At 43.6% G+C, this 23511-nt stretch overlaps 1 protein-coding gene across 3 annotated transcripts in view; it reads right to left on the minus strand.

Annotated features, from left to right (window-relative positions):
* The window catches only part of GRIA1 (glutamate ionotropic receptor AMPA type subunit 1), a 121337-nt gene that overhangs the window by 14957 nt on the left and 82869 nt on the right, over positions 1-23511 (minus strand). For all 3 annotated transcript variants that reach the window (XR_010784610.1, XM_066560486.1, XM_066560485.1), the window contains exons 10-13: positions 22811-23017; positions 20677-21047; positions 4359-4557; positions 3612-3859 (exon numbers count right to left, since the gene is read on the minus strand). Coding sequence is in view for 2 of the 3 variants with exons in the window: in XM_066560486.1 (XP_066416583.1) it covers positions 3612-3859; positions 4359-4557; positions 20677-21047; positions 22811-23017 (1025 nt within the window). In the remaining variant the exon portion in view is untranslated. The remainder of the gene's footprint in view (positions 1-3611; positions 3860-4358; positions 4558-20676; positions 21048-22810; positions 23018-23511) is intronic.

Genomic DNA, 23511 nt, shown 5'->3' on the forward strand with positions numbered 1-23511 from the left:
AAACCCTGGCCAAGGGGCTGTTCTCCTGTGCTGCAGTTCTAAAATGAGCCTGACTGTGAGCAAGAGGAATGTGCTGACCTCCGCGAGCCCGCCATGGCTCTGCCTGCTGGGATTCCATCCGAGCACTGAAGCCTTCACAAGGACTGGGAGCCTCCTTCAGGCAGAAGCCAGCCTTCAAAAAGCAAAATCCAGATGCAGTCAAGCTTGCTACCAGTCCAAGAGAAGGCAAAGGTGTAGATTTGAAGGTGGATCAATATTTTCCCTTTTCAACTCTAAAGGTATTTTGGTCAGAGCCTGACTTCAGTTGCATTTAAAGCAAATGGGAACATGTGAGTGTAGATCCAAAAAGAATCTGACACTAAGTAAATCATAATTATTCTGTCTTCTAAAACAGGATACAGGTTACTTAGCACTCTGATGCCTGAACCATCTGTGAAAAATTAGTTAACTAATGAGCCAAAATACATTGCAGCTTCTATGTGGGTACAAGGTGTTAACAAAGTAAATGTATTGCTGTTTCCCTGAGCACATTATCAGCAGTATGATTTTTGGAGCCATGTGCTGAACATTATGTTTTTTCTTTCCTAGGAAGCTTCATTTCGGTTAATTGTCTCTCCAGCTCCCAGGGAGAACACAGAACAGGCTGTACTACACCTTGACTATATTTTGATGGAAGACTGAAAAGTATGGGGTCCTGAATGAAGGTGGGTTTTTAACAGGGAACATTTTGTGTTTACTCACAGACCCTGGGAAAGCTGACTTCTGTTTTATGGAACTTTAATGTCAATATGGCTGCTCTGAAGAACTTGCTCTCACAGATTGCCATCTCAAAAACCTCTCTAGTCCCTGAGTCCAGACCTACAGGGAATTTCTTGGGTTTTCTTTATCCTGTTTCAGATAATTTGGCTTTTTTCCATTTTTATGATCACTTTTACAGCAGTGGAGAAGATCTCCTCCTGGCTAATTGGGTGTGTTTTGCAGCAGGGTGACTATCTCATGTCAGGCAGGATCACAGATTGAACCTGCTCGTGTTGAAAGGTGAAATTTATGCTCTCCCATTACTGCCCTTCTCAGACATGCCTAAATGCAACTTAATTTTAACATCTGGAGGCCAAAAGATATTCAAAGCCAGATTCACCTAGGAGAAAGAAGTAAATTCTTTTAGCAGTCCAAGAGACCAAATCTTCTGAAAGATTCTGATCTTCTGAAAAGGCTGTTTGCACCTACTACCACATGTAGAATTATTTCTGGATTATCAACCTTGTTTTCATTCATCTGTGGCAGCATCTTGGCATTGTTTGCCCATGTAGAAGCAAGAAAAATATATGGTGAATCCTCCTGTAGTTTCTGTCTAGGATTCTTTCCTAACCAGCTATCCTAAACACAGGAAAACTGGTCTAGCTACAATGCCCAGCTTCTAAAACACACCTGATGATACAAGATAGACCTGGGTCACAAACCTCCTGCAATCCTGGCTCAGAGCCTTTGCTCTGTGGATGGGAGTGGGTGAAGATGGAGACTGAGTGGGAGGCAGGATGACCGTGCTGGGCAGACACCTCAGGGCTGTCCCCTTGCTCAGGGCAACCTCTCATGAGCAGGACCCCAGGGGGAGAACAGACACTACATGAGGACTGTAGGGAACTACTGAGATTAAAACAATTAAAACAACAGGAACAAAACAGACACAATGGGACAGAAAATGGACAGGAACTGTTCCAAAGAAACACCATCAGATGGAAAATCAAGCATTCCTCCTTTGCCATTAGGCCCATAAGATATTTGTTCTACATGCAGCCAGGATGAAAAAGAGGAAACAGAAAGAAATGTTAGAAATTTTTTGGAGTCATGCCTAGCAGAGGGATGTTTGGGGTTGCAAAAGTAAAATGATTGATGTGATTTTCATTCTTGTGGTCTATTTTTCTTAGAAGTATGAAAAATGGCTCTTTCACATGCCAATAATTACAAGACAGGTAGGATGTTCCTGTTTGTTTGTTTTTATGATATCAAAATTAGGATCCAAGACTGATGTTTAAATAAGTAATTAATTAAATAGAATCATCCCTGTATCCTAATTTCCATATTTGCAAGACTGAAAACAAAGAGTTGAAGGTGTGCAACAGAAAGCATCTCAAAGCTGTGAGAATATGTCCACCTTCAGCTGGAGGTACCTGAGTCATTTCAGAGCCTGAACTGCACCGGATGCAAGAATTTCCTCTGGACCATGTGCACTGGTGGTGCAGGTTGTCACCTGCAGGGTGTCTCACCAGCTTCTCTAAATGGACTACTGATATTGGAAGTGCTGAATCAAGTGTGAGCTGACCTAAGGACTGTAGTAATCAAAATCCTTGGGTCTTGTCCACTACCAGTTGGTGCATCTTTGATTCTTTGGGCTGGCTTTGGCTTGTGCACTGTGTGACCAGACAGATCCTTCTGCAAATGGTCATCTGGTAATAATCTGGTTTCTAGAAATCCAGAGATCATGCATTAAATGTCTCTGTGTTGGGTCATGTTAACAAACAACTATAAGGCCACACACACACTTCTGGTCAATATGCTTTCATTAACAAATAACTCAGTAATGAAATACATTGGAGTATCATTCTGAGTACTTAATGCTACAGATCCTGAGATCTAATGGTTTGGTAATCTCATGGTTTGGTTTGGTAATCTCATGGTTTGGTTTGGTAATCTCATGGTTTACTAAACCATCACAACTCATGTTCCTCATGATTGTAAGGGGAGGAATTGACATGGCTGCTGCCAAAAGGAACCACACTTCTGATGTGTCCAAGATCACAATACCAGTCTGTGGACTGTGGCAATGCTCTTCTGAGCAGGTCAGTTTTCATGATGGATGCTCATGTCCAGGAGTGCAGCTGTATGCAGTGCCCAGGCTCTGCTACCAACTCAGGCCTGGGTTTGTGCTCTTAAAGAGTTCTTTCTTTTAGAGGAAGGTCTCTGAAGATACTTCACAGGCCAATAGGCAAAGGCACGTGGCAGCTGCAGATCTGGGCTCTGAAATGCAGTGTTTGTACCCCTTTGGACTTGCTATAAATTTGGTGCTTGCTGGGATCTGAATTGACTCAGGCAATGAAAATGCCCACCCTTTGCAGGGCTTTTCAAGATGAACTTCCCACCTCTTCCAACCAGCATTTCGTTTTAGGAAACACCAAAATGCTTTCCCCATGAGAACTCCCTCTGCAAGCATGGATCCAAGCCAGGGTAATCCCATACTCTGCAAAGCTGTGCAGTTCACATGGCACAGGATGAGCGTCCCTTCTGGATAAAGCTCTGTGAAACCAATGGTTACACCACAGCAGCCCCCTGCCATCACCTCATACAGCAGACACATTCATAGCAAGTGGATCAGCCAGGATCCAGTTTCCAAATGCAGGGCCTGAAGAATTAGACACTCCCATTGCTGCTCAGTGGGAGCTGGGCATTTTACTTCCCTGCACATCCCACTGAGTGGTCACAACCCTTTTTTCCTCCACCTCCCCCACCTCCTTGCCCCAAGCTTTTGTGATTAACATGGCAATGGAGATTGAACTGTGTGCATACATTGATTTGCTGGGTGGTTTGGCAAAAGGAAGCAAACCCAAGCTACTTACCTGAGCGCAGAGCCCTTTGGCGTTGCAATACCATAGCCCTTGGAGTCCAAGTTACCTCCCACCTTCATGGTGTCGCAGGGCTTCCGCTGCTCGATGTACTCGTTCATGGTGGACTCCAGGAGGTAAGCATACTTCCCTTTGGACTTCCTCACTCGGATCATCCCCTCCTCCGTCGTCCTCACAAAAACGGAGGGCTCGGCTGACTTCATGTATGTCCACATCTTCTCAAACACTGCTATTTTGGATCGCTGCGTAGGACAGCAGAAACCCAACAGAAGCGTTAACGGAGGTTTGGGTGCCCCCTGACATTTCCAGCTTGGACTGAACACACACCCACACATCAAATGGGACAAGGAAGCCAAAAGGGGTAACAGGATGTTACCACTTCTGCACCAGAGCCCAGATCAATCTCTGATTTTCTGGCCCATATTCTCATACAGAGTGATTTTGCAGATAAAACCAAGGGCAAACCAAGCTGGAAATCTGGAGACAGTTTCATTTGGAGTTGGTCAGAGCAGGTCCTTGGTAACGTGGGGAGAGGCTCATGGATATTCCATATTTGTGTTCACAACTACAGAATATCACATGCACTGGAGTCACTGCCAATCTTCTGGCAGGCTGTAACATGGTGAGGGGAAGCAAGTGAAAAAAAAACCAGACCTGAGCTGAGGACGAGAGAGGACGGACCCGGAGGACTTGCCAAACAAGAAGCTAAGAAAAACGTTTGCATTAAAGTTTCCTTTTTACCCTAAAAAATTCTTTAGTGGAGCCAGCTTCCAGGGTGCCATAGGCGATTTCTGTCTGCTTGGCCAAGTCCTCTGCGCTCTCGATGGGGGACACCATCCTCTCCACGGTGAGGAAGGCAGCCAGGTTAGCTGTGTAGGAGGATATGATGATCAAGGTGAAGAACCACCAGACGCCACCCACTATGCGGCCGGAGAGAGACCTGGGCATAGAGAGGAGAGTCAGGCAGGAGCAGGGGGAAGGTCTGAAAGGTGCAGCTTGTTCTTGCAGGCCCATCATTACCTGGCCATTTACCCAAAGTCCCACTCTCCAGCTGCTTCCAAGGAAGCCAGAAGTCTGTCTCAGTTCCTAATTTGCTTTTAAAGGTGTTGATGTAATTAGAGTGGGGAATAAATAAATTCACAGTGAAAAAAAAATTAGCAATAAACTGAGAGAATTTGCTTTGATTTTCAACTCCTTTCAGAGTACAATATTAATAATAAGACATGGAGATAATTATGAGAAAGTTTAGCTGGGCAGGGGGCAATGCCCATCAACAATGCCTCTGTTGGCAGAGGCAGGAAGTAGCACCAGCATGGAAGCAGACCAGAAACACTGCCCAGCTGTGATCTTCTGGTGAGCTCCTCCACCGCCTGAAGTTTAAAAAAACAACCCCTGTGTTTTTCTGTAAGACATATTGAAGCTCAGAGAGGAGTTATGGTCTTAATGAATAATTTGCCTACTGACATTCTCTCTTTTGTATTCAGCAGATGGTTAGACAAGATGTTCATAATAATGCTTTAAAATCTAGGTGTTCTGTACTGTCTGCAATCAAATAGCCAATTAACTGTAACCATTTGATAGCTATAGAGGCAAATAAGTCAAGCAGGCATTAATATTAAAATCTTTTCAAATGTTTTTTAAGAGTGGAAGAGGATTTTAGAATGATGTCAGCATTCAGGCATTCTGTCTTAATTATTTATATGCTCCTTCTCTAGATGCAGAGCGCTGTCCCAGACAGAAGGGAACATACAATGCTGTTTGATAAAGCCAGACAGCCTGGCTAAGGAGGACCTGCCTGTGAGAAACACCATTTATTTCTCAGCAGGGGACCATGTTTCAGCATTGTCTTTCTGCTGATCTGAGTCACTCTGCAGAAATATGGTTTATGGGATGGTAACAGAGATATCCCAGACCAGCTAAGGGCTAAAGTTAGGTGAGACAAATGTGAGCATCTTGCATCCCATCTGCAGAGGACACTCAGCCTGCAGGACTGTCAGCACATACAGCTTTACCATTTGTTTCATATTTGGAGAGGGACTGGGGAGGGAGGCAGCTATAGATTCAACTCACACATCTTCAGATTGATGAGGAAGAGGAAGAAAATTAGTCTGGATGATGTGTGCTCAGGGAAGGAAGCTCTCAGAAAAGGCACAGAGGCATTAAACAAAAGTAACCAGATAATGTCAAATACAACAATCTCTGCTGATGAAGGCCACTTTGAGCTGGCAAAATCCATTTGCATGGCAAATAATCACATTCATCTCCAGCTGCAAATTATAAGGCCTTTCCTTCCTGATGAAGCTGGGATATTTCTGCGACTGATTTCAATCCCTTCAGCTGCAGTCAGCCAGATTCCTGCCTCCAGACCCTCAACACAGATATTCACCACCAGCTAAGCCTAGGGGGCTGCCTGCACTCAGCTGCAGATGGTTTGTGCTTCCCAGCTTCACACCTGGCATTGACAGCATGGAGAAGTAAATTTGGGCTGCTGAGACTGGCAGGTAACAGGGAGGGCTGGGGGAAGAGGGAGAAGGGGCTGTTTCTTTCCCCAGGGAGACAGAAGGATGCAGGCAGGATTTGTGTGTCCATCATGGACTGGCTTCATCTGGGTTATCCCTGGTGCTGGTCATTCCTCCTCATGTCAGGAGGAGGGAAGTGCTCACTCTCACATGCTGTGGAGGAGAGGAGAGGAGGTCAGCAGCTTGCTGGGGCTGCCAGCATGGCAGGGGCCTCATGTGTGTGTGATGATTTGTTGTGACACTGCTAGTAGGCAATGTTTGCCCTCATTGCTGGATTGACTTGGAGCTGGAAGCTGTGAACCAAAAGTGCTGAAATGCACAGCAGAGAAAACACTGAGCCCATGGGATCTACAGGACGTGGCCCTTTTGCTCCATGGCTGTGCAGCACTTACCACAAGGGAGAGCTGGCAGTGATGGAGAATCTGGGAGGACAGAGCAGTTCAATAAACAATGTAGTGATAGTCATGATGAACACCACACCAGCAGATGTGATCCCCTGTGACACCCTGGCTTGGGAGCAGTGAACACAGGCTGAACAGAACAAGTTGGGTTTCTCTTGTCTGTTTAGACTGAGCCAATGCCTGCTTAAAATGGTGAGTGCTTGCAAAGGCAATATCTGTTACCACCTTGTTCTGCTTCTTCTGCAGACCCAGCAGATGAACAGCAGAACCTCCATCACAGGACGTATTTGCAAAGTGCCTTTTAATTTAGGAGATATTGTCTGATTTCTGACATGAGTGACTTCAACATTAGGGAGCTAAAGCCTGGTCAAAAACCAGTGGGAATTAGAATTTATGTTTATGCTCTAGTAAGAGCAGGCACAGAGGAGTAGATACATCTTGTACTTTGAAGTCACTGTGAGGTTTTGAAAGTCTCACTCTGGAGCTAGGTAACAAAAAATGACCTTGTATAACAGAAATGTTCTGCAGCTTGAGCCCTGGCTCAAGTCCTTTTCTCTTCACTAATGGGTGCTGTGGGGTTTAAATCCTCTTGCATGAGGATGTGTCCCTGTACCTGTTCAAGCATAACATGAAGGAATCAGCTCCCTGCTGAGTGGAAAGGAGTCACTAACTCAGCCCCTGCCGAGCTAAGCTGAGACTGAGCACCCTGGTGAGGACTTTAAAGATGTGCTAAGGTTCAGATATTTGGATCTGTCTATTTGACCTCTGGATTCATTCATGTTGATTATCATTGTAATTCTTGCAAATAGCAGGGTCTAAATAAAATTGGACTAAAATAAGTAAGGGTTAAGTGTAAGAGGCTTTCATGAATGGGGTGCAAAAAGGGGCAAAATATCTAAATAGACCAGACTGTACTTTTTCAACCTGTGCTATTTCTTCTGCACCTAGACTCTCCTACACAATCCAAAATAAGATATCTTGATTTCTTCTATCCCTGCCTGTGCTGTGTAAAATAACACACCCCCATTCTTGTCCCTGGCTTGGGATCCTGCTTGTGCCTCCCAGAACTGGCAAGAACAGGATGCTCCTTTCCATCATTACCCTTGCAGGAGTAAGTAGTAAATACTCTGCCCTCATTATCCACAGTGCACAATCTACTTAAAATTAGAGCTGGCTGGGAACCAAGATTTCAGGACCGTGGAAAACTCTGAAATTGTAAATAAAACCTTAATATTCTCATTTGGAATGCAAAGATAACGGCTGCAAATGTCCTCTAAAAGTAGCACTCTGAAAATGGTTGTTTTGGGTCTGTTCAAGCTTTGCTTTTTGCTATTACTTATAGTTTAATTTCTGAAAGACTAAATGGTATAATTTTAACATGGTAAACAATTTTGTTTCAGCTTTCTCTTACAAATAATTATCTTTTAGCATTTATAGTACATTATATCCTTACCTACTGCATATAAAATTTAAAAGATAATTCTGAAATGTGCTATTTTAAATCTGCCCAATAAAAATACTGCAGATGGCCAAGCCGAAAGTAATATTTTTGATTTTTTTACTTACATGACTTATTAAAAATCTTTCCTTGCAAAAATAACTGCATTTTGCCAGCGGAACACAGAAAGGAATTGTAAGTTCCCTTTGTTCCCAGGAAGAGATTTGTTCTAATATTTTAGCCTTAGCATTGATGGATCATACAGAAATAGAAAATCATGCATCTATAATCTCATTTCTTAAAACAAAATGCATTCGTTGATCAAACAATTTTCTCTTTGATCTTATCCCTCATGGAAGGTAGGAAAACCCAGCAGGAGTTTGCCTCTGCTTTGGCATCTATTAGAAGAGAACAATACATTTTTGCAAAAAAATATTAACAAGATCATCAGAAAATATACAAGAATAAACCTCATTGGAAAACTGTTCAAGCACCATCTCAGTTTTTTCCCACTTCTCCCTTCCCCCTCCCCAGATCCATTCCTTATGGAGAATTACACCTAAACTGACAGTGTTTTAATTAGAAGTGCAAATCTGGGATCCTGAAGCCATAGTTGCTTTGGGAGGATTTCCCAGATTTGCTGCTAAATTCAAGTCTAATAAAGGCTCACTTGCTCAACTGACATATTTGTCACTGAATGAATTTATGCAAAACTGTTGAAAGAAAAGCTCTTCTGTGCTTGTGCTACTGATTGTGGGTCAAATCTACTTCTGGTCTTCTACCCACACAGAGCCTCTGATCTCCAACACAGCTCTGTGAATTTGATACTGATCTAGACAATTCCATGGTTCTGCCTGAAATCTGACTCCGTAGTGGATTAATTGCAAGCATTTTGCACCATTTTTGCTCTTATTTTAAGCAAATTTTCAGTATTAAACTCTGTCAATGTCAAGAGCTTTGCTTTTCCTCTGTGTCACAGACCATCTGGCATGGTTGGTGTCACCACTTTGCCTCCTGACACAAACCCCAGATTTGCTGAAAAGGCAAAGGAAGAAATTCAGTGTGGGGTCGTGGAGCTGGGATCAGCTCTGGGTGCATCCATCAAGTACAGAATGCAGAGCTCTTATCCTCTTACTCTCTGCTGTGCCATGGAGGGTTTTGAACGAGCTCACAACTGTTTGCCATAAAATTCGAGGGATCATAATGCAAGTTTCTCTGTTCATGCTGCATTACTAATTTTCTTGCCATAGGAGTTTGCTTTTACTTGTTATTGAATCCTAGCTCCTGGTACAAGAGTTTGGAACCCTGACTGCAGTGCTGGGTTTCAACATGCAGTGTCAGGGAAGCCCTTACAAATACAGAAGTAATAATGTTTTCCACTGATATTCTCATTTACTTCTCCCAGAGGTACAAATTCTTTCTTTATATCTCACAACTTTTCTACAGAGCTAAGAGCTGCACATTTTGGTTCCCTGTGGGTAACACTAACCAGGGAGGCAGGGTAAGGAAATTGAGGGTGCACAGGTACTGGGAAGCCCATGCTGGCTCTGTCCTCGTTTTTTTTTTTTTTTTTTTTCTCTAATTCTTGTTAAAAAGAAAAGGAAAAAAAATTTAGGGCTTCTTAACTTTTGCATATGGGCTGGAGATCTGCTCATGTGATTTCAGGCAAACCCTGCCTGTCCATCTCACCCCAAAGCCAACGTGCTGGAAGGAGGCAGTATGGATTATGGAATCCCAGCTGAAGTGCCTATAAGAAGAGGCCTCGTGGATGCTCACAGTGTAAATATTGCATCAACTGAATGTGATCTCTGCAAACACACAGAATCTCCCAGATCCAATGGGGGGATGTATATCTGTGAGGCGTTAATTATAAATCATGGTTTATTTACTGTTTCTTTCTGCCTAAGCTAATGGCTTTGGACAGCAGTGTATGCTCTCTCTCCTACTGTTTCATCTCTTCTTTTGCAGAATATGTTGGCATTTTTTCCCCCTTCAATTTCCCTTTAATGGGCAAAACCTCATTCTAAAATGAGTTTTCCTGCTTAGTCAGAAATGCATCATGCCACTTGTGGTTCTCCACTCATTGGGCCCTGGATTACTGCAGTGCTAAGTATAAGCATGACTGCAGGAGCAGCTCCGTGCTGTTTTCCAGACATTCACTTAGCATTTTGACAGGCAAGAGGTGCCTAAGGCTAATCAGAGGACTAGCATCCAGGAGCTGGGTTTTTCTATTCCCTGTGAAGCCCTGCTACTTTATGGGATCCTGGATAGCTTACTCCATCTCTCTAATTTACTTCCCAGCTGTGGGAGAAGAGGATGAATCACACGTATGAACCTGTCCTGGGTGGGTGGCCTGAAGCAATGGCCACTAGGTGGAATTTACCTCTGAGCTGCTGCTTTGCCCAATTCCCCTTCCTGAGACGCTGAATCCCAGCAGGCAGAGGCAGAATCAAATGGGCCCAGCCGTGCAGGGGGTGGGTGATGTGTGCACTCCATAGCACTTGGCAGGTGGTGCCCTTGTGTGTCCCCAACAGACCCAAAATGATGCCTGTGCATCCTCAACAAGCACAACTCACCTGCTCAGCTAGAGGGGTGTTGGAAGCACTAGATGCCAAGCAAACTGGGACTGACATGGGCAGCAAGCCCTCTTGAACTTCAGCAGGACCCATAAAAATACTCCAACAGAGCAGGACTGCAGGACTGAGGTATCACTGCCATCCCTGCACAGCATCCCTGGCTGCTGAAATGAGATGTTTAACCCTAAAAATGCAGGATAACGGACTCAACTCTTCCAGAGGGCAGCTAAAATCAGTACAAATGCAGGGCCAGGATAAAGGGGTGAGGTGGGACCCTAAGAAAAAATAAGAGTGTAGCTGAAAGGCAGAGAGGTAGATCTGATCATCCTGTGAAGTACAGGCACAGTGTGCCTCTCCCTGTGGCAGACAGGCTGCTTCAAGGGATGGATGTTTAGATAGTGATTTGCTGAGAAACACGTGGTCACTTTGGGCTGCTTGGCAGCTCCAGAGAAAGGCAAAGTCATCCGTCTTCTGCTGTTTTGCCAGCAATCACTACAAGGATTAAAACCCCAATTCTTGTCATGCCTTTGAGCAAAAATTTCACTGTGAAAAAGGCTCTTCATGTATTTTTCTCACTCTGATGACATTTGTTCACTTTGCTGAGAAAAACTCACAAGGTGACAAGCATAAAATTTTGTCAGAAGCAGTTGCTGGAGAGCCCCAGGAGATTCATTATTCAGGAACTTCCTCAACCTCAGGTGGCCCCAAATTTAACAGCACTCATCCTTCTTTTTGAGCAACAGCCTATTGTGCCAATGTCCTTTACTGAGTTGCTGGATTCCATATGGTCTCCCACAGTCTCTTCTTCAAAGTCTACTTGATGAAAAAGCTGCTTTTTTTCCCCAAAAGATTTAATATGTTTTGGATTAAATGCCATCAGTTCTTCATTTTTCCAAGATCCTCTTTAGCCATCTACCTTTGCTCACACTAGAGCTCCATTTCTGGGACTTCTGGGCAATAATGCTACAATAACCTACTTCAGACTTCTTCCAGGGAGTCTTGCCTTGGTTCATTTTCCTTTATTTTTTTTCCTGTCTTTTGTCAGATTTCCCAATCTGATGAGAGACAGGCTTTGCTCTGGAAGGAGAGTATTTTCTGCCCTGGAAGATATTAACTTTGGCAATCTTTCCAAATATTCCCTTCATTTTATCTCTCATTTCTAATTTAAAATGTGATTCCTCACCAGGACCGTACAAGTTGGATTTTCTCTAGTTTCAGTTTGGAGCCTTTCTTTTTTGTACAGGGACATACTATATCTCTTGTAGAAGTGGTGAGGAATGAATCTGCTCTCCCCAGACAGTGTTTTTAGAAGAGTTTTATGTGCACAGGTGTGCCTGTGTTTCAACATTAAAACTCCCAAACTGTGAGGGGAAAACAAATTCAGGTTTTCTGCTCTCCCCTATTTCACCTGCCAAGATCCATTTGGTGATTTTTTAAATCTTTTTTTAAGGCTTCAGAAAGGCTGTTGAGATGAAAAGCTGCCCCCTCCCTCTGTTTTCCTCTCTGCAGCCTGAGATTTCTCTTCTTATTACAAGCTTCAAGAAATGAGAGAAGAGAAAATTCCTTCTATGGGAGAACATCCTGTGCACTTGGCTCCTGCAGCTGGACCCTCGTGGACTCTTCATCACATCTTATACACAGGGCACAAGTGCTTATTTTATTGCTTTTCCCTTTCACCACATGAGGACTCATCTCCTTCCCCTCTACTCCTCTGTTCACACACTCTCCTTCTATTACTCCTCGTCAGACTGAGTTGGGAGAATTCATTAGTGTATAAAACATGCTTTGAAGTTGTCCAAATAACGGTGATGTAACACTTTTGCACTTCTATAGACTCTTTTATCTGAAGATCAAAGTAGTAAGTTATGATTACCATGATTGGATTATTGCTGCTTAGCCTTTGGATCTGAGGGTAAGCAGCAACTCTTCTGGGTAGGCACTAATCAGAATTACTGCATGATTTTATTAAATAGATTGAATGCCATCAAGTGTGCTGCTGCTGTTTAAGGAAAGGGCTGTGTGCACGTGCTCTGTGCCCTTTCCTGCCATCTGAGCATATGAATCAGCTGCTCTCCAGCTGCTCTCCAGCTGCTCCTTTGATCCATGTGGAAATGGAGGAAAGGCAAAGACAGATGGAAGACTTCAGAGGTGACACCAGGCTCTGCCCTCTCCAACTGCAGACCCTGCCCAAGCACATAAGGATTTTGCCCCAATTTCTTAGCAAGATCCACATTTTGCCTTTCCCAGTTACTTGGCTTCCTCAAGCCTTTCACAATGGATAACACGGTAACGATGTTATCAACCCTAACCAACCCTATCCCAAGGCCATAACCGACAACACCTCAACTACCCCAAGCCTCTGGATAAGGATCCGCCGCCAATGACACTGAATAAACAAACACTACCAACATCCCCCCAAAATAAACCATAACAATCACCAAAGAGACAAAAGAGACCCCCAAACTCACTGATCAACCACACCCTGCAACCGCTGCTACAACCAGCCCCAGCACCCCGTAGTAAGGGGAGGGGTTAGATGCAACTGCCAACCCCCCTAGAACAAAACACAGCCCTAAAAATAAAACAAATTCTATCATAAATTCCTACTCAGCCCCTCTCTGAGATTTATGGCCTGAAAAGCCATCATGTTACAAAATGTTACATCTGTCCTATTTCAATAAATTTGTCTTAACTGCTCACCATCTTGGGGTGTCACAATGGGAATTGCTCAGTGGACAAATGCATTCCTGAACTTTTCCTGAAAAAGGGGATACGGTGCTTCCCCAGTTACAAGGACAAGTAGTTGGGATGAAATCTGACACAAAAGCAGAATAGGCCCCATAAAAGCCAAATTCCATTGGAATAAAGGCAGAACTCTGAGCCCCCCAGTGGAAGGCCAGCTGTGGGGGTGACACCAGCAAAGAGCAGCTGTGGATGCTTTTTGTGTTTCCTGAGCCAGAGCAATTTGAATCAAGGAGTCCAAAGCTCATTCAAATGCGTATCCAGTGAGTGTGCACATGGTATCTCAGTGCTGATAAAAGTAATGTACAGCATATGGAAGAGTTATTTAAACAGGGCTTCCCTGTGAAAACATGCTCAGGGCTTCCCATCTTAGCTACAATATTCTTTTGGAGTGCCAACATTAAAGCAGTGTGTGAGAAGCAGCCTTGCAGAGGACAGCACCTGAGGGAGGTGGAGGCCATTCAGCTCCTCACAACCCTTATTCTTTGACAAAAACACTTGGCAGTCGACCTAACTATTAGAGAGACACAACCACACTCAGTCCTGCCTGCAGAGCCCAGCTGAGCTGACTGCTCAGGAACAGCTCGTTATTGAGAGGAAAGGAAATGGGAAAAAGCCTGCTTCTCTCACTGACTGAAAATCAGCAAGTCTGAGGACAGCAGGGGGGTCGCTGGATGCTCTGAGAGTCTCTTGCTGCTGTCAGGGAGGAAGTTCTGAGTGCCAGAACACTGCCCTGGAAATATCAGTGCTCCTCACCATCCTGAGTCAGTGCCCAGCACTAGAAACACAAACAGCACCTTCCAGTTCCATGTCCGAGAACACAGAATGGTGTGGGTTGAAAGGGATTTTTAAGTCCATTTCATTCCAATCCTCTGCCATGGGACAACTTTCACAGGTTGCTCCAAGCTCCATCCAACCCAACCTTGAACATTTCCAGGGGTTGGGCAGCCACAGCTGCTCAGGGCAACCTGTGCCAGGGCCTCACCACCCTCACAGGCAAGAATTTCCTCCTAATATCTATTCCAAATCTACCCTCTTTTACATAAAACATCCCAAGATATTTTAAAAAAAAGGGAAATGCACTTTACCCCCTGCTATTTTCAACTATGTTTTCAACGAAAAACATGAGAAACATTTATTTAGTCCTGAAGAAAGAAATTGCAAAAGTATTTTTAGGCTAATATATCTGCTTTTAGATGAAGTGTTTGATGACTTATTTTAAACACAGCTGGTGGATTAGTGAATCTGTCACTCAATGGGAGGAGTTTCAGCAAATTTCTTGCTGTCCCCCAGCAACCTCAATGCCAAAGGCCCAAAGTCAGAACTGTGGGAGAGTGATTAAATATGCCTGAAAGGAAAAGCATCCTGAGGAAGTAGCTTACAGATCGGTGGAGGAAGCATTCATTACCTCTGCAGCATTTAGACATTTTCAGATGGCAGAGTGTGCAAATTCAAAAGACGAATTTTTCCTTTACAGAACAAATTGCATCGTTCCAACAATGCTTTCTCAGTTGGTTATTTCCTCTTTCTTTCCAAATGAAAAAAAAAGGACAGCAAGGATGATTATTTTAAAAGAATTTCCATTTTCCCCTGGCTGCCACGCTCTGGTTGCCATGGAAGTGCACAGACTCCAAAGGGGACTGTTCAGTTGGATATTGTGCAATTCGTCAAGCTGTTCCTCTGGTGAGTAACTTTCCCTGGTTAAGTGCATTTTAGAAATAAGTGTGGTCATCAGTTCCTGGTGATTTGCAAGTGCTGCTGTTACCTGTGACCTGACTTTGCTCTCCCTGGACATAATTAACTCTGCCAGGTAGAGATAATTGCAACATCATTTGCAATCACTTTTAGAAGGCAAAGAGACTTTTCCAGAAGTCAAAGTCCTGATTTTCTTACTTTTATTCTCAAAGAAAGCCAGCTCACCACTTCAAGCAAACCAGCAGAAATGAATGAACCTGAGCTTTGTCCCCACAGAATCATCAAGGCTGGTAAAGCCCTCTGAGATCAGAATTCAACCATTACCAGAGCACTGCCATTAAAATTCACCATTAAACCACATCCCCAGATGCCACATGCACATGCATTTTGAACACTTCCAGGGATGGCAATTCCACCACTTCCCTGGGCAACCTGTTCCAATGCCTGACCACCATTCCAGTGAAGAGATTTTTCCTAAACTTCAATTTAAATCTCCCCTGGTGCAATTCGAGGCCATTTTCAAGGCAGATGCTTGGAGTGTCAGAGAAGACACTTACTGAAATCAAGAAGAGTCATCAGATAAATACCCCTGCTCAGCCTTCTTTTCAGGAAGGAATTAAATTCCTTTTGATTGCTAAATGCAGCTGGTTCTAATTTCTCTAATGCTAAATTTTTAGCAAAATAAGTAAGTACCCTGCAAAAGAAAGTTTACAAAGGATGGAACAGAAATAATTTCCTTGAAAAAAATCCAAATCAAACCTCTCACAAAAAAAACCCAAAACCAACCCCCTCCCCAAAAAATCCAAAAAACCAAACAAAAACCCCCACAACTTTTCTTTTTGTTGTTCTAATCAATTTCTGATTTAGATTTTGCTCAAAAACTGGCTAAACCCTTTCAGTATTGGGAAGATCTTGATGAAATTTAAAATGCTGCTGCCTTTCAAACTCTGAAGTCTACCTGTGATTTTTTTCAATTGGGCTAAAAAGAAATGTAAATAAACAGAAAAAAAAAAAAGCAGAGGAAAATGCTCAGCATTAATTACCGGTGTACATGATAAATACCTGGTTTGCTGTTGCCCAGACAAACCACTCTGATGGAGTGCAGCAGAGAGCCTGAGGAGGAGCAGGGAACACGAGCACACAGCACAGATCAGCCAGGGCACTGTTCCCATCTCACAAAAAACAAATAACCATGTCCACAAGATGCCTATAAATAATAGATTGTATCTATTGACTGGAGAGCAGCCAGCATCTGTCTCTCTCCTTCCTGCCTGGGAGTGCAGCCATTCATCATCTCTGCCAGCAAAGCTCCCTGCTCAGCACACCCAGCCATGGTCCCTGCCTGGCACTGCCCACTGCACCCTGCAAAGCCTCTGCAGGCCAGGGAAAACCCTGTTGGCTCTTTGTCCCAAAACAGCTGCAGGGTGGATGGTACCTTGAGCAATGTCTCCTTGCCCACATTGAACCCCACAGTCTTTAGGGCACACTAAACAACATCCTCTGAATCACCATTTTAAAGTGTGGTTTTATTTTGCTTTGAAATGGGAAATGAGAATTATTCCATCATTGTTATTTTAATGTTGGTCTGACCTGAGCGTTTTCCAGCTGTGGTCCCACCTTGCACAGAGGCTCTCCCTGCTCAGGCAGCCCTGCTGATGCTCCCAAAATGTCCCCTGTTCAGGCTGGCTCAAATACAGATGGGATGAAAGCTTCATCCACCATTTCACTCCCAGCACAGGCTGACCACAACATCTCCAGCTCTGTTCTCTATGAGACAGATTATAATGAGTGATTTCAAGCTCTGCTGTCCAGTTATCATGACGAGATACTCTAGTGTGCCATGATATGAGTGTGCATTTCCCTTCTAATCACAGTAGATTTTGATCTGAATTCAGAATATGTATCCTTTTTGTTTCAACAGTAAAGAGAGGCTCCAAGAAGTGGAGCTAATTTTTAGAGATCTTTATTTAATTTTCCTCTGGCAAGGCACAAATAATGTCTGCATTCACCAGGTGATATTGTGTGATATTTATCCACCTAGCAAACCTGACATGGGACAAGGTTCCTGCAGTCAACTCAGCTGAGAGTAACTGTCTATTCTGTCTCATGGTATTTTCAAGTGAAGAATAAATGCCTTTCTGGAAGATCTGTTTTAACCAAATGTATTTCATTTTAGTCAAACATAAATTTTCTGAGTCACAGGAAGAATAACTGGATTAAATTTAATAGTCTCCAATATACAAGAAGTCGCTTTTGGGCTCAACCATATGAAGCAACATATTTTGTGATAACAAAAAACAGAAGATCAAGATAGGAAGCTGACAAGAGATGCTATTTTGCTCCCTATTTTTCCATCCTTTTCACAACAGTCAAATTATTTATTTTGCAGAAAATGATGGAGAAGATGAAAAATTCTGATGCCTTGTTTTGCTGCAGAGGAGGTTGGGAAGCCCAAGCCTCCCCTCAGTCTCCTTCTCAAAGGCCTCAGCTCCATCCTAAGTGAGGAATGGCAGCAACGTGCTGGACTTTAGCAAGGTCCTACCCCCCACAGCTGCTACACACTGGTTATTTTAAGCTCTGAAGACAATTTATCAAATTACAGTTCTGAAAATGGTACAATGTGAGTCATATTTACTTCACATTTTTCTTTCCGCAGGCTCTCGCTATTGGCTGTGGGTTATTTATTACCTCTGATGCCTGCTCTGAGAAGCTCCTTTCTGGGTCTGTATATCACCTTTAATGAGTGCTTTTGCAATTTCATGACCGTTTTCTGAAGCTGAGGTGGCACTTAGCAAAGCCTAATGGTTTATGGCCCATTTCAGAGTCCCTGATTCCTGCCTGTCCCTGTGGAGCCGTGCACAGCTCCCAGCTGCTGCTTCTCCCTGACCCTGCTGGGTACCAGCCCCTGCTTTGAAAGCTTTAAGGGCAACAACAGGGGCTGTCTCACCTCAACCAGGACAAATTAGTCCTGGTAGGGACTGTTCCACACCCAGTAGGGTCAGTGATGGTGCAGAAGGTGGGCACACACTCCAGTGGGAAATGTCCAAGAGCTCTCAGCCCCCTTGGTTTGAAGCCACGCATTTACCATGGAGTCATTCCTGGATGGATTCCCTGCTCATGCTCATGTTTCAGCATCCAAAGGCACAACACAGACTGCCACCAGCTCCAGCTGGGGCTCTCCAGGACTGGTTACTGCCTGCCCTTTGTCACATTCACCCGGTTGATGCCGACACATGAAGGATTCAGAGCTTCAGCTGGCCTCTTGCAAAGAGGCTCTGAGCAGGTAACTCACAGCTCTGCTCTCTCTTGGCCATCCACAGGTCACCAAATTCACAGTGTGTCTTTAAAGTCCTTGGTAGGTTGTCCCCAGTGTACTTAAAAGCCTGTTTAAAGCTCTGTCTAATAAGACTGTCCTTAAAAAGGACAACACTTTCCTTCAAAAGCAAGTTTTTGTCTCTTTGGGGCACTGAAATTCCCGGGGAACTGGTCTGAGACTGAGGAATGCACATTTAGAAGAGCAAGTTTTTGCTGCAAACCTCACCACCTGCTGTGCTGAGTGATATGTCTGTGGTTTTGATCTTAGTCTTTTTTTTAAATGATAAATACATAGTGGCATATGCACTTAAAACAAGCACGATCTGGAAAAAAATAACAAACAAACCTTCAGACAAATTTCCCCTGGTCCTTTCCAAAACAAAACTGAAATAAACAACCCAAAAACCTCTACAAAAACAAAATACACCCCTGCACTTGTTCCTTTCTGCTGGGGAGAGAATGACAGAACAGATGTATAACAGAAGCTATTTATGTTGGTTAATGCATTACTTGGAGATGCTGAGAGATAGTAGAGATAAGTTTAGAAGCAAGCACATAGGAAATATATTAGAATAGAGCAGATATCCCCACCTGCCCACAGTGTCATTCTACCAAGTGTTCATTTCTAAGTGATGTGTCACAGAAATCCTGCACTGGGTTCGTGTGAAAAATACATGTGAAACAGGGAGCGGGCTCAGAGCCTTTCTGCACAACAACATCCTACAGAAATTCTCACTCTTCTGCTTCCTCCTGGCTTTCACATCACACAGAAATATCCCTCTCCCCTTACAACCATCTCAAGGAGCTGTACTCAGAGTACTGGGAGTTATAATAATTCCTGTATTTAATTTTTAAGTTTTTATCATCTTGCCAATACTTGTAGCAGTCAGAAACTGCTCTTGTGTTCCATGGGAAAATATTGTTTTCAATGAAATTGTAATTTTCATTATCAGGATGATTAAATCAACCAACATTAAAATAACAATGTTGGAATAATTCTCATTTCCCATTTCAAAGCAAAATAAAATCACACTTTGAAATGGTGATTCAAAGGATGTTGTTTAGCTGGGGCAAGTCTTGTTAGCCGGATCAAACCCACTGATCTTTCCCTGACACTTTTTATTAAACATGTTACCAAATTTGCTATTCCTCAAAGCCTCAGCTTTTCACCTCTCCCTGCTCCTCCTTGGATCAGAAACCACCTATTGAAATGGCCTCAAAGGAAGACATTTTATGTCCTAAATAAAAATAGTGACAAAAACAACAATGAGAATAAAAATCACAATAACCTCATCCTAATGCATGGGGCTGGTTACAAGACAGCAATAAAATTGAAATTCCCTCTGCTGGGAAGACTTTCTGGATTCTCTGCCTGGCCTCCTACTAATCAATGATCAGATAATAAAACATATTCATAAAGGCTGTCACTATCAAAGTGCCCTGCAGGCTGTTATTTCCCTGCTATCACAAGCTCATTAACATTTGGATAAATTTGCATCTGATAGCCAAAAAGCTGGTGCTCAGTCTTCCCTGCCATCCCAGGGGAGCTGTGCTGAGCTGCACGGAGTTATCTCCCCTTGTCCATGGAGCTGTGCCTCCTTCTCATCCCCTGAGCTTTGATGCCACCACAGCAGGCTGGAAACCAACCTCTGCCCACTGTCTTCACCCATAAGATGGGTATTTCTGGATGAAACTTTGAAGAGAAGGGAGACAAAGCCTCCAAAAGGAAGTAAAAATTATCCAAGTAAATCACAAGAGTCATTCACCAAAAAGTCTCTTTAGGAATACTTTGGTCCTACTGAACTTTCAGGCAGCAGAACTGTTGGCTGAAATGGAAAGCAGAATGAAACTTGGTCTTTCTCTAACCTTTTTAAAGGCCAGTAACAATTAAGCCACTCATTGTGCTCCATAATGTTTGGCACAGACCATATAACCTTTCAGCACCTACTATAATACAGCACCTACCTAAAACAGCACCAACTGTATTATTTCTCCCTAGCTTGCTGGAAGTTTTTAATCTTCCCTATAATGCTAGAATAATCTTATTTCTACTAGCAACAAAATAAACGACTGACAAAATTTGATTGCAATTGGGTGGCTTTAGGAAAGCTTGTTATAATTTCTGTAAATTCCCTCAAAATAGCTCCCCAAGAAAAATTTAAATGTCATTTTCATGGTGTCAAGTTTGACATCCCAAGTTCACAGCTGTGAGAACCTGTGAACCTTTGGATCCTTTCTGAGTCTGTAACTGATTCACAAAACTACACTTTGGTTCAGGAAGGGAGGTCAAAGTAGAACATGTTCAGCTTCAAAGCACGCAGAAAGATTAAACCATGAGAACTGGAAGAAGGTTCATTGGGGAAGGCAACCCACCTTGGAGAAATATCACATCCTTGCTGCATGAAAGCTCCTAGGGAGAACCAGAGGCTGTTGAATATCCCAAACTCATTTGTCTGATCATTGGCTGGCTGGTCCCGTCCTTCCTCGTACTCCTCAGTGTGCCACTCGTAGGGGCTGAAGCGACTCACCAGGAAGAGGACAACGCTCACTCCAATGTAGGCAAAAACAATGCACATCCATATCTCATAGGCCAAAGGATCCAGAAAGGAAAAAACTCCTGGTTTGGACTTTTGAGGTTTTTTTATCATTATTGATATACCTAAACTCATGAAGGGTTTGGAAAAGTCTATAACTTCTTCTCGAACCAGGGTGATGGTTAATGGTGCCACAGCCACATCTGCCCTCTGAAAAAGGAGACAGAAAAGAGATTTTCAGACTGGGAATAAAATGTATCTTCTAACTGCAGTGTATGATCCTTTGATCTCTGTTTAACCTCGTTATCTCAGAAGAAATCAGACAAAACCAATTCCAAGAAAAAGGTTAAAAAGGAGAAGCCCATAATATTGGTGGATTATTTCCATTTTATCACTACTGATTACCAGATCTGTTTTGAAATCACAGCACTTTCTTTTTGCAGCCACCCAGCTCTTCTCATCTGATTTATCCACTGATGTCACAATATGATGAAGATGATTTTCTCTAAAAGAGCTTTATCATCCAGACATCAAAAGAGGCAAGGAAAGGCCAATCTCCTGAAAAAGGATGTCAGGATGTTTACTTCCATCAGGAACTGTCTTTTGATTGCAAAACTGATGCAGGAGAAGAGGAAAAATGTTCTAGCAACACTGATATGCACTCTCCACTAATTTTGCAGTCCATCTTGAAAATGGAGAGGGAGATACATTGAAATGGCTGGCAGCATTTACAGTGGAGCTACCATCAGGAAGCAGATCATCCCCACTCCAACACAGTCTCACATGGATTTGAGGACTGATGCTCCCTGCATGATTTCCCTGGTAGGGAAAGGGAAATTAAACTCCTCTGTCTGAGGGATGACCTAAACATCACAGAGCATTAACTATCACACCAAACCAGGTTTAAAAGTGTGGGGTGCAGGCATACATCCCTGATGATGGAAATGAATGGCTGGACAGAAAGTAATCTCATCCTTCCATTCACCACTCATGTGCTGAGTGTTTGAAATTTTTTTCTTCTTTCATCCTGCCATTACCATGCAAATCTAAAACAGAGTAAAATTTGGAGATTCTACCCATGGGAAAGTATGACCTTTCAATACTTGTTCTTCTAAAAATGTAAAGAAAAAGATTCTTGGAACTGTTGAAAGAAAACGTTTTGACATTTCCATAGGCGCAGAATGTGTCGTCTCTCTCCTAAATTAAAACATTTCACTTGGGCTGATTGTTTGAGCTGCAGTCCTCTGGAGAGCTCAGGCTGAGAGAGGGCAGAACTCCTTCTTGTTGGGATCTTTAGCTGGTCAGACTGACCCCAAGAAAAATTAGAAAGTCTCTTTTCCCAGCCTGGCGCTTGAAGAAGGAGTCAGAGCTCTTAATTTCTCAGTCTCAAGGTTGTTTATTGCATCTTATCTATAAAAAATTTTCTCCTGCCCTCCTGAGGTCCGTCCAGCAGGACAGTTCCAGGCACTCTACTTGCCCCCGGGGTGGTGTTGTGTCTTTATACTAAAAACTACCTGTACAAATGTTTACAATTACTTCCCAATACCTACCACTTATGTTAGACAGTGAGCCTCTACTCTAAACCAATCTGTAAGTGCCACCATCACAGCAGAAGATGGAGGCCAAGAAGAAGAAGAAGGAGAAAGGCTGGACACACCCAGATTCCTCCATCTTGCCTCCTGAACCCCCATACCAAAAACCCCAAAAATCTACCTTTCCACCCCATGATAACTTCACTAATATTCTACCTAAACTGTTGAGGCTTGCTGATCTTCATCTAAGGTTGGTAATTTGCTCCACGGGTCATAATCAATCCCACAGGTGTTTTGGGCTCTGTGCCAGGGCTTCTGAGCCCCCTGGCAGGGGCCCTGGCCATCCTGCACTGCCAGAGGGATGTTCTGGGTTCCCACACCTTCTCCCTCTGGAATGTGATCCCAGCTGCCAGGAGCTAACTGTGGAGGTTGGAAACTCACCCCATAGACGAGCTCTCCCACCATGCCGTTCCAGGTCTTGGTGTCGGGGTCCCGCGCGCCGTACTTGCCGTCGCGCACAATCTCCAGCCGGTAGTGGTAGCCCACGTGCTTGGCAATCTCAGCAGCTAGCTCCACGCAGTAGCCCTCGTACCTCTCGTTGCCCTCAAACTGGTTGGCATTCTTCTTGAGCATCACGTACGGGTCCTCCTGGCACACAGAGGAGCAGCATTGAGCCCCACTCCTCGTCCCAGATGTGCACACCAGATTTTGGTCACCCTGCTAAGCTCTGGCTTTGTGTTGCTGTGCCAACACACGCAGCCAACACACCGTGGGCTTATTCTAGAAGGTACAAAGTCTGATTTTGTTTTTTATTGTGGCATATTCTTTTTATTCATGCAGAATCTGCGTGCAGCTCCTGCAGTGATGGACCTGAGGGGAATGGAGTAGCTGGCAGGATTTGGCAAACCTTTCAGTGTAGTTCTGTAAGGGGTATTTAATGTATCTGAGCTGTGAAATTTTAAAGGCATGCCTGCCTGTGTGGGCACAGGGAGAATCAACTCTGCTGGACAGGAGAGAGCCTTAAAGTGTTTAACTCAGTTTGGGTATTGTGCCTTCTCTGCAGACTCCCAGTAAGCAATCAACAAACAAATTAGTAATATTTCACGTTTCTGCAGGGTAAGTGTATACAATGACACAATACA

This window comes from Molothrus aeneus, chromosome 15, assembly GCF_037042795.1.
Source record: "Molothrus aeneus isolate 106 chromosome 15, BPBGC_Maene_1.0, whole genome shotgun sequence".
In the NCBI taxonomy this organism is placed as follows: Eukaryota; Metazoa; Chordata; class Aves; order Passeriformes; family Icteridae; genus Molothrus; species Molothrus aeneus.